The sequence below is a fragment of the Tachysurus vachellii genome, chromosome 3 (assembly GCF_030014155.1).
Source record: "Tachysurus vachellii isolate PV-2020 chromosome 3, HZAU_Pvac_v1, whole genome shotgun sequence".
NCBI classification, from domain to species: domain Eukaryota; kingdom Metazoa; phylum Chordata; class Actinopteri; order Siluriformes; family Bagridae; genus Tachysurus; species Tachysurus vachellii.
Genome location: NC_083462.1, coordinates 31,827,654 through 31,841,361, shown reverse-complemented (window position 1 = coordinate 31,841,361; position 13,708 = coordinate 31,827,654). Strand labels below are relative to the sequence as shown.

The window sequence follows — 13,708 nt, the reverse complement described above, 5'->3', positions numbered from 1 at the left end:
CATCACACCACACACACTACTGTATCATCACACCACACACTCTACTGTATCATCACACCACACACTCTACTGTATCATCACACACTCTACTGTATCATCACACCACACACTCTACTGTATCATCACACACTCTACTGTATCATCACACCACACACTCTACTGTATCATCACACCACACACTCTACTGTATCATCACACACTCTACTGTATCATCACACCACACACTCTACTGTATCATCACACACTCTACTGTATCATCACACCACACACTCTACTGTATCACCACACCACACACACTACTGTATCATCACACCACACTCTCTACTGTATCATCACACCACACACTCTACTGTATCATCACACCACACTCTCTACTGTAACACCACACACTCTACTGTATCATCACACCACACTCTCTACTGTAACACCACACACTCTACTGTATCATCACACCACACACTCTACTGTAACACCACACACTCTACTGTATCATCACACCACACACTCTACTGTAACACCACACACTCTACTGTATCATCACACCACACACTCTACTGTAACACCACACACTCTACTGTATCATCACACCACACACTCTACTGTAACACCACACACTCTACTGTATCATCACACCACACTCTCTACTGTAACACCACACACTCTACTGTATCATCACACCACACTCTCTACTGTAACACCACACACTCTACTGTATCATCACACCATAATCTCTACTGTAACACCACACCATAATCTCTACTGTATCACCACACCATAATCTCTACTGTAACACCACACCATACTCTCTACTGTATCATCACACCATAATCTCTACTGTATCATCACACCATAATCTCTACTGTATCATCACACCATAATCTCTACTGTAACACCACACCATAATCTCTACTGTAACACCACACACTCTACAGTAACACCACACACTCTACTGTAACACCACACACTCTACAGTAACACCACACTATAGTAACACCACACATTATACAGTAACACCACACACTCTACTGTAACACCACACCACACACACTACTGTATCATCACACCACACACTCTACTGTAACACCACACCACACACACTACTGTATCATCACACCACACTCTCTACTGTAACACCACACCACACACTCTACTGTAACACCACACCACACACTCTACTGTATCATCACACCACACACTCTACTGTAACACCACACACTCTACTGTAACACCACACCACACACTCTACTGTAACACCACACACTCTACTGTAACACCACACCACACTCTACTGTAACACCACACCACACACTCTACTGTAACACCACACCACACTCTACTGTAACACCACACCACACACTCTACTGTAACACCACACACTCTACTGTAACACCACACCACACACTCTACTGTAACACCACACACTCTACTGTAACACCACACCACACTCTACTGTAACACCACACACTCTACTGTATCATCACACCACACACACTACTGTAACACCACACCACACTCTCTACTGTAACACCACACCACACACTCTACTGTAACACCACACCACACTCTCTACTGTAACACCACACCACACACTCTACTGTAACACCACACACTCTACTGTAACACCACACACTCTACTGTAACACCACACCACACACTCTACTGTAACACCACACTCTCTACTGTATCATCACACCACACACTCTACTGTAACACCACACACTCTACTGTAACACCACACACTCTACTGTAACACCACACCACACTCTCTACTGTAACACCACACACTCTACTGTAACACCACACCACACACTCTACTGTAACACCACACCACACACTCTACTGTAACACCACACCACACACTCTACTGTATCATCACACCACACACTCTACTGTAACACCACACCACACACTCTACTGTATCATCACACCACACACTCTACTGTAACACCACACCACACACTCTACTGTAACACCACACCACACACTCTACTGTAACACCACACCACACACTCTACTGTAACACCACACACTCTACTGTAACACCACACACTCTACTGTAACACCACACCACACTCTCTACTGTATCATCACACCACACTCTCTACTGTAACACCACACACTCTCTACTGTAACACCACACACTCTACTGTAACACCACACCACACACTCTACTGTAACACCACACACTCTACTGTAACACCACACACTCTACTGTAACACCACACCACACACTCTACTGTAACACCACACCACACTCTACTGTAACACCACACCACACACTCTACTGTAACACCACACCACACACTCTACTGTAACACCACACCACACACTCTACTGTAGCACCACACCACACACTCTACTGTAACACCACACCACACACTCTACTGTAACACCACACCACACACTCTACTGTAACACCACACCACACACTCTACTGTAACACCACACCACACTCTACTGTAACACCACACCACACACTCTACTGTAACACCACACCACACTCTCTACTGTAACACCACACACTCTACTGTAACACCACACCACACACTCTACTGTAACACCACACCACACACTCTACTGTAGCACCACACCACACACTCTACTGTAACACCACACCACACACTCTACTGTAACACCACACACTCTACTGTAACACCACACACTCTACTGTATCATCACACCACACTCTCTACTGTAACACCACACCACACACTCTACTGTAACACCACACCACAATAATCAATAACACCAAACCACACACTCTACTGTATCATCACACCACACACTCTATTGTATCATCACACCACACACTCTACTGTAACACCACACGCTCTACTGTAACACCACACCACACTCTCTACTGTAACACCACACACTCTACTGTAACACCACACCACACACTCTACTATAGCACCACACCACACACTCTACTGTAGCACCACACCACACACTCTACTGTACACACACCACACACACTGTAACACACACACACTCTACTGTATCACCACACCACACACTCTACTGTATCATCACACCACACTCTCTACTGTAACACCACACCACACACTCTACTGTAACACCACACCACACACTCTACTGTAGCACCACACCACACACTCTACTGTAGCACCACACCACACACTCTACTGTAACACCACACCACACACTCTACTGTAACACCACACCACACACTCTACTGTAGCACCACACCACACACTCTACTGTAACACCACACCACACACTCTACTGTAACACCACACCCCCCTCTGTAACCCAACACCACACTCTCTACTGTAACACCACACACTCTACTGACACACACTACTGTATCACCACACCACACACTCTACTGTAACACCACACCACACTCTACTGTAACCACCCAAACCACACACTCTACTGTATCATCACACCACACACTCTATTGTATCATCACACCACACACTCTACTGTAACACCACACGCTCTACTGTAACACCACACCACACTCTCTACTGTAACACCACACCACACACTCTACTGTAACACCACACACTCTACTGTAACACCACACCACACACTCTACTGTAACACCACACACTCTACTGTAACACCACACACTCTACTGTAACACCACACCACACTCTCTACTGTAACACCACACCACACTCTCTACTGTAACACCACACCACACACTCTACTGTAACACCACACCACACACTCTACTGTAACAACACACCACACACTCTACTGTAACACCACACCACACACTCTACTGTAACACCACACCACACACTCTACTGTATCACCACACCACACACTCTACTGTAACACCACACCACACACTCTACTGTAACACCACACCACACACTCTACTGTAACACCACACATTCTACAGTAACACCACACACTCTACTGTAACACCACACACTCTACAGTAACACCACACATTCTACAGTAACACCACACACTCTACTGTAACACCACACATTCTACAGTAACACCACACACTCTACTGTAACACCACACATTCTACAGTAACACCACACACTCTACTGTAACACCACACACTCTACAGTAACACCACACTATAGTAACACCACACATTATACAGTAACACCACACACTCTACAGTAACACCACACTACAGTAACACCCCACACTCTACAGTAACACCACACCACACACTCTACTGTATCATCACACCACACACTCTACTGTATCATCACACCACACACTCTACTGTATCATCACACCACACACTCTACTGTAACACCACACCACACACACTACTGTATCATCACACCACACACTCTACTGTAACACCACACCACACACACTACTGTATCATCACACCACACACTCTACTGTAACACCACACCATAATCTCTACTGTATCATCACACCATAATCTCTACTGTATCATCACACCATAATCTCTACTGTAACACCACACCATAATCTCTACTGTATCATCACACCATAATCTCTACTGTAACATCACACCATAATCTCTACTGTAACACCACACACTCTACTGTAACACCACACCACACACTCTACTGTAACACCACACCACACACTCTACTGTAACACCACACCACACACTCTACTGTAACACCACACCACACACTCTACTGTATCATCACACCACACACTCTACTGTAACACCACACACTCTACTGTATCATCACACCACACACTCTACTGTAACACCACACCACACACTCTACTGTAACACCACACCACACACTCTACTGTAACACCACACACTCTACTGTAACACCACACATTCTACAGTAACACCACACACTCTACTGTAACACCACACACTCTACAGTAACACCACACACTCTACTGTAACACCACACACTCTACAGTAACACCACACACTCTACTGTAACACCACACACTCTACTGTAACACCACACCACACACTCTACTGTATCATCACACCACACACTCTACTGTAACACCACACCACACACTCTACTGTATCATCACACCACACACTCTACTGTATCATCACACCACACTCTCTACTGTAACACCACACCACACACTCTACTGTAACACCACACCACACACTCTACTGTAACACCACACCACACACTCTACTGTAACACCACACATTCTACAGTAACACCACACACACTACTGTAACACCACACACTCTACAGTAACACCATGCACTCTACTGTAACACCACACATTCTACAGTAACACCACACACTCTACTGTAACACCACACATTCTACAGTAACACCACACACTCTACTGTAACACCACACACTCTACAGTAACACCACACACTCTACAGTAACACCACACATTCTACAGTAACACCACACACTCTACAGTAACACCACACTACAGTAACACCACACACTCTACAGTAACACCACACTACAGTAACACCACACACTCTACAGTAACACCACACACTCTACAGTAACACCACACATTATATAGTAACACCACATATTATACAGTAGCACCACACACTCTACAGTAACACCACACACTCTACAGTAACACCACACATTATATAGTAACACCACATATTATACAGTAGCACCACACACTCTACAGTAACACCACACATTATACAGTAACACCACACACACTACAGTAACACCACACACTCTACAGTAACACCACACACTCTACAGTAACACCACACCATGTTCTCTACTGCAACAACTGTTAAAATAATCAATAAACAATTCCCAATGTTAGTAATCTGGATTATGTCAAGTAGGTGTGTTTTTACATGGATTGAATTGTAACATTTTTATTTTAAAGTACTTTAATAGGGGTGTTGTTTTATAACTGAGCTGAGTAAGTACAGGTAAGAATATGAGAAGGTATTTTGATTTGGTATCCCAGCCAATCAGGAACTGCTCTGTTGTTTTGGATGAATCCATGTAGTTTATTATCTGTAATACGCCTTGTTTAATACACCTTTATAAGCATTATAATGCGACTATACGCACACGATTCACACCATACTTAACAACCTCCTTAAACTCCCCCTTTTTACTCAACACTAAACCTTGTAATTTCTCCATAATCATAACCAAGTGCTACAACTACATGCAAAATAGTATAACAATGGTGCAAAGATCTTAAACCCAATTGAAATGATTAGCAAAAAAAAAAAAATGTTTTGCCTGCAATATATTAGTTTATAAGCTCACCTGCGACCCTGCTTTATGAGTGGAGACAACCTCACGGATAAGGCGGAGTTCAGAAGCAGTGACTCCGCCCACTATGACGAGAAACAGCAACGGATGATCACTTGGATGGGGCCGATTGACCTGCAGATAGAATTATATTTATATTCTTACTATTTTTGTGTCATGACTCAGATCTCAGTTGGAGGCCAAACGAGCGCAAAAAGACCTGCGCGCGCACATGCACACACACACACACACACACACACTCACACACACACGGTGGCCAATTGAGTTCAATGATGACTTCCACTGTTTAACTTAAATTTTAATGTTATAATAAAAAACCTTAATAAGTTTAATTTATATTTAGAATTTACACCCTACACCCAAAACACACACACACACACTTATACACATGCAGATATACAACATAAGTGAACAGATATGTAAGTGTCCTAATAAAACGGCAAATGTATGATTAATAACCAGACTATCACTGGAAAGACTATCACAGTGGAAAGCTATAGCAGGAAAGCAAGTGTGTCCGTTTTATTTAAATGGCTGATTATGTGATTGAGATCATACACAAGTGTGTGGGACAGTGAATGTGTATACAAACAAACAAACAAACAAACAAACAAACAAAAAAACAAATCTGCCTTGTTGTTCACATTTAAGCATGCACATGAGTCAGCATTGTGAGCGAAAGTGTGTTAGACACCACAGGGGTGGACACACAGCATGTACATGTGCATCTGCAGCAACGTGCTCATTTCCTTGCATATGAGAGAGAGAGAGAGAAAGAGAGAGAGAGAGAGAGAGGGAAAGAGAGAGAGCACGAGCAAGCATTAGGAGGGTAAAGAAAATTGGCACATTAAGAATACAGCAACTTCTCTCACACACACTTTTGGTGAAGGAAAAAAGGTTATGAAAAATATATTTCCGGTAAATAGAAAAAAGGAAATCCTTATTCTCAAAACTAAAACATTTAACCATGCCAAACTAGAGAGGATCTAGAGAAATCATTTAATGAACTTTGCTCTCAGATTGCTTTATTCCATCCATTCCATCTGGCATAAAAAAAATTATGGTGGCAAAGTAAAGCTACACAAAGCTCTAACTTTAGGAGTGCCAGTAATTGTGACGCCAGGCTTTGTTAAAGATTTTTTGTTTCCCAGAATGAATTTATTCTCATCTTTTCTCAGAAATAAATGACACACCAATTATCCATTTAAATGTTAGATTCCTCTCACTAAATAACCAGAAAGACATTTTCCCATAAGCTTTGGCCCCTTATCCTTACCAAGGGTGCCAATAATTATTGGGTTGATCACATAGGTACATTTCATTGAACACTACCTTCATAAACATGCTGAAACCTGTCTTTAGCAGATCAGTCAGTCCACCAGAAGCATGCTCGATGTCTGGGCACTCAGGTCGGCTTGGGTTGAAGATTTCCTCCAGGACCTGTTTGATGAACGGACGATACGCCGCCTACACGGACGAGAAGCATTAATGTTTAATTCATTCAAGGACCTTTGTTTTCCAGGAACGGCAACAAACACGACAAACACTATTTTACATGTTACCCATGTGGCTCCTCAGAGTCTCGCTCAGTATCTGATAATTCTGGGATTAGTATTCATAGAAGGATATTTGTCTCCGGATGAGACGACGTTAGTGATTTGAGCTGATTATGCAGCTGTCTGTGTGTGTGTGTGTGTGTGTGTATGTGTGTGTGCGTGAAATCAGCCCAAAACATGACATTGACTAAGGTTCGCTTTATAAATCCACAAAGACCAACAGTAAACACTGTAAACACATGATATAATAAGATCCAACTCATTTCTGTCTAGAGACAGAAAATCAAAAGCTTGTAATAATAATCGGATGTTTTTAAACTTGTTGCTGTTTCAAGAGATTAGAGATGAGAATAAGGTCATGACGATGATGATTCATGTATCGAGCATACTGTATGACGGAGGAATGCGGATTCTAGCTCAGAGGAGTTAAAGGGCAGCAAAAAATAGCACCTGTACAGCTCAATTCTGAGCTTCAAATAATCCTGCAGGATGTAGAAAATACTCAGGGTTTTGGGGACACCAAGTATAAAGCTGAGAAAAAAATCTGAACATATAGTGAGATCCAAGTACGTCTCAATTGTGCATTCTTTTTAATTCAATACAAAAGATTTTTATTACAAATTCTATTACCGACAATAGCTTTAGCAATAATTAGATGAATTTGGCTCCAATGGTTAAGGCACTGGGTTGTTGATCTGAGGACCGTCCCTGCTCCATGGATGCTGTACCCCTGCGCTCTGACCCTAACCTTCTCTGTAATGTATATGTGGTGATAATAAAGGCTTCTTTGCTTCGATTTTAATTCATTTCACTTATTTGGTACGTCCCATATTCGTTTTAATATGACAACAGACACAGGCTTGGTTACATAACACAGAAAGTCTTAGCAACAACAAAACTGTACTTTTAGAAGAAGACGACACACACGAGGGTTCAATCACAAACGAGACTTAAAACTTATTTGTCACGTGAGAAAAACAGGCAATGTCAAGACAGGGGAAGCAGAGGTGTTAGTAGAAATAGGAAAAAATATTAAAAAAAAAAAATAAATTATTGTTTACTGATAACATGATAAATAAATAAATACACAAATAAATAAATAAATAAATAAATGAATAAAGACACCTCTAAGTAAAAATATTTCCCATATTAATATTACACTAAACCTAATATAAGAATGTAAAATTAATTTTAGACCGTTTCAAGCTTTAAATGTTCTTATCGCCTGCTTTACACTACCAAAAAATAAATAAATAAAAGACATTATCTGACTATGCGACAATGGCAATGTAAAATATATAAAAATTAATATAATATAAAATAGTTTGCAATTGGAAACCAATAAATCAAATGGGTTTCCTTATGGTTCAAAATATGAACATAATTGTAGTTAAATCTTCATCATCTTCAGAACTGAACACGGACCTAAAATAAAATCTTTAAACTCTGGCAGCTTTTCACTCGACATAGAATCAATGCGAAGCTAAAACCACCATCTGTCCTGTTGATCCTGAATACAAAATGTCACCAAAACCTGAACCTGCTCTGAGTCAGACACAAAATAATTAAAATCCCCAAACACACACACACACACACACACACACACACACACACACACACACACACACAGCTTCCTAGCATGACTGATGACATGTACATATTGTCATAAAGATAAGTGGAATCTGAAGCATTTACCTTTGGCTCTCTTTAGTAAAAACACCCATTTAAGGTCGGATATTGACGTGAATCGTTTATATAAATTCAGAAAATCATCGGATCAGTGCTCAAATTACGGCCAATGATTAACGGATGTTAAATGTGGACGTCAGTCGCACACTACTGCCGTTTAACACAGTGTAACTCCCACACACTCACCTTAATACAGAACCACAATAACTCAAATAAGGATGAGGATGATGATGATGATGATGATTAAAAATAAAACAAAGCATCAGTGCAAAAGCCACATGTTGTATTACACTGCATCCCTTATACAATTACACACAAACACCTACAATCCCTATTAATATGAATGCAGTACAAGTCAAGAATAAAATGATAACAATGTGACCTTCCAGGTCCAACACAGCATAATAATAATAAAAAGAAAAAATAAAAATAAAATAATAATAATAATAATAATAATAATAATAATAATAATAATAATAATAATAATAATAATAATAATAATAATAATAATAATAATAGCCTTTTGCTTTTTGCTCAGTGTGTGTTCTTCTATAAACAGCACACAAAAAGCCAAAGAAAACTATCCCAAATATCACACTTATAGTGTCCTCCAGAATTAATGGCACCCTTTACGGTACAAAACAAAAGGCTGTATCAGTATTGAGCCACGCAAGGCCCTTAACCCTCCCTGCTGTAGTGGGACTGTATCACAGCTGCCCCTGAGCTCCAACCCCAACCTCATTTAGTTGGGATATGCGAAGAAATGTATTCCACTGCCTTATAATGTGTATGCGGTGATAATAAAGTCTTCTCTGCGTGACCCATAAGCAACTCCCCTTTAAGAACATGACCTACTGTTCTGATCTCGGCTGTTAAACATCTAGTTTCTTGATGGAGATTTTAGAAGCGCTATGGAGGTGTGTTAAAAAATATTACTTACAATTTTAGGTAAGATTTGGTTAGTTCGACGAGATCATAGTTAGCTACTAAGCTGAAAGGAACATTAACCTAATTTTGCCTCGGTGGTGTATCTCAAAATACAGAGCGCTACAGAGCAACTATTCCTACTGATTGCCTCGTAAACCGAGCCGTCTTCTTTTGGCTTGGAAAGGTGTCTGATTTGATGTTGTGTTAAAAAACGAATGTGTTTATGAATCCTGATGGGATCCTGATGCAATACTTGCAGCAATTTGGTCTAACTGTTTATTCTATGGTAATAAAGACATCTCTGGGAATCCGTTCATTTTTCTAAAGTCCATCTCTCTGTCCTTAAAGAGCAATATCATGAAGATGAAGAATATTTAGCTGATTTTTTTTTTTTCCCTGTTTTGATTAAAATTGCATCCGAACTGAACAAATAAAGAAAGAAATCAAAAGTTTGTACAGTAGAGAGATCGAGAAGGCTGGAAGAAAAGACAGGCAGCTTTGTGTAAGCGCTAATAAAGCACGATTAAATTCCATATGGAAAAATCATTCTAAACTATAAACATTAGAAAATAACGTTAGACACATGAGAAGTCATTTCAGAACAACTAGACCAGAGATTTTCTTAATGATGCCAAGTTCTAATGGAACTTTATTGAAAACCAATTTTATTTGATTTTTTCCACTAATCAGGAGGCCAAGAAATTTGCCTGTGGAAATCATTATGGTACAGAGGGTTTTTTTTTGTGTGTGTGTGTGTGTGTGTGTGTGAGTGTGTCTGTGTGTGCATTCATTTTTTTTTCTCTGCGCGTTTTAAGCCAAATCATGTTGTTTCTATTCAGTATCCAAGATATTTTTGCGATGCAAAAGAAAAACTGATCCGATTAGAGACGATAAACAGCAATTTAGAGGAGTTGTGCCAGGACATACAACATAATTCAACCCCATTATATAAAAGACGTAGTTTCTCTGTAGCAGACTAAGATATTAAACCGGTCACTGATTGCACTTTTTTGACTGGTTGATGGAAGATGGATAAAAACGGACCGCTGTGGGACCGTTCTTTGATTTCTTAATGAGAACCGTTATCCATCTAAAGAACGCTTGTGTACAAACGTGTAGGTGTTAAAGGTACAGAAGTGCTGGTGTGGTGTTTACACATCTCAATTAACATCACTGCTGGTGGAAAATAATCCAGCAATTAGATGAAGGTCCTGTGTTCAGTAATCAACATCGATGAAGAGATAGAAGTATATATAGAACATTGTACCAGCTCCGATCGTCTTCCGATCGGAGCGATGAAGATCTCGGACCTCCGCTGAGACGAGGCCGACTCTGTGAGAATCCTGAGACATCTACAGATCTACCAGCTCCAGTTGGACTCTGTGATACTAAAGAGGAGATCTGAACTCCATGTGATCCTTACACCAATACAACATTTATCAGACTGTATATTTATAATCACACCCTCCGGTGTCACCCAGATGAGGATGAGGTTCCCCTTTGAGTCTGGTTCCTCTCAAGGTTTCTTCCTTTACCATTTAAGAGAGTTTTTCCTTGCCACAGTCACCTGAGTCACCTCAGACTTGCTCACTGGGGATAAAAGTTACACATTGTGAACTATAGATATCTAATTATTTATTTATTTATTATATTAATTCTTTATATTATTCCTTATGTTTATCTTCTGTTCTATGTTTATGTTCTGTAAAGCTGCTTGGAGACAATGTCTATTGTAAAAAGCGCGATACAAATAAACTTGAATTGAATTGAACTGAATAGAAGACCACTGTTAAGGCTCTGGGTTGTTGATCGGAAGGTCAGGGTTCAAGCCCAGGCACTGCAAAGCTGCCACATCTTGGCCCCTGAACAAAGCCATCAAACCTCCCGCTCCAGGGGCAAATCATCATGGGTTAGTCCCTGACTACCACGTCACTTCTGATACTTCTCCGATACATTATATAGAGCAGTGGTCCCCAACCCCCGAGCCGCCCCCAAGGAACATTAAATTGTTTCCATTTTATTTACCGTGGTGTATTTCTCTCGGGTTTGTGCGACTTTCCATGGACGAGAGGTTAACCTGGAGCTGAGAAACGTCACCTAAAGCCGCACCAATACCGCGTGTGCACGAAATATCGTGATATCGTGCCGGGTTTAGGTGACGTCTGGAGCTGAGCGGCTGCAAGCGGCAGTGGCGTTGTAGCTTTGGTGGAGAGAAGGTGTGTATCGCTCTTCTCTCTGTTCACCAGTACTTTCTCATGTACTTGGTCTAACAGTACTTGGTGTACGTGTATATTGTGTTTGCTCAAATTTAACCCACAAATTAGCAAAAATAAGTACGAAACAGACGTCGTTATAAAGTTAGAAACTCTGCCGGTGTTCTGGATTAAAGTCATGGCGGAATACCCTGAGATTGCCACCACAGCACTTAAATCCCTATTGCCATTCCCGACATGCTATCTGTGTGAAGCGGGGTTTTCTGCAGTGACGGCAACCAAAACAAAACAACGGAATAAACTGGACATAAGCAACACAGGTGTCATTGTCTCCTATTACCCCCCAGATGGAACTGTCTCGTTGCAAAGAAACAAGCTCAGGGTTCTCATTGATTTAGCGTTGTAATGAGTTAAAAAGGCATGTTTAAATACATTTAAATTCATTCATTCATTCATCTTCTACCGCTTATCCGAACTACCTCGGGTCACGGGGAGCCTGTGCCTATCTCAGGCGTCATCGGGCATCAAGGCAGGATACACCCTGGACGGAGTGCCAACCCATCACAGGGCACACACACACACTCTCATTCACTCACACAATCACACACTACGGACAATTTTCCAGAGATGCCAATCAACCTACCATGCATGTCTTTGGACCGGGGGTGGAAACCGGAGTACCCGGAGGAAACCCCCGAGGCACGGAGAGAACATGCAAACTCCACACACACAAGGCGGAGGCGGGAATCGAACCCCCAACCCTGGAGGTGTGAGGCGAACGTGCTAACCACTAAGCCACCGTGCCCCTTACAATTAAATTAAAATGATTAATTTATATATTTATTCATTTATAATTCACCCCCCCACCCCCACTGCCAGCGGGCCGCGGTAAAATTATCAAACATTGACCGGTCCGCGGCAAAAAAAAGGTAGGGGACCACTGATATAGAGAACCAAACGAGCTACAGACTCGTGATAGCAGTAATACTACGTGACTGTAACACAAGATGTAGATAATATAGAAGCACTAAGTACTTTCTCTCAGACTGTGTTTAATCATGCAAAACTTCAAAAAGTGCAAAATTTCAGTGTTCACACGCAACGGTCAGCGTAATAAAAAACGACACACGGTGCCAAC

General features: G+C 41.2%; 1 protein-coding gene across 1 annotated transcript in view; it reads right to left on the bottom strand.

The window, feature by feature from the left end:
* Positions 1-13,708, bottom strand: part of scfd2 (sec1 family domain containing 2) — a 143,791-nt gene that overhangs the window by 2,634 nt on the left and 127,449 nt on the right. Inside the window, exons 7-8 of the mRNA XM_060866787.1 lie at positions 7,518-7,652; positions 6,180-6,299 (exon numbers count right to left, since the gene is read on the bottom strand). Coding sequence (XP_060722770.1) covers positions 6,180-6,299; positions 7,518-7,652 — 255 coding nt within the window. The remainder of the gene's footprint in view (positions 1-6,179; positions 6,300-7,517; positions 7,653-13,708) is intronic.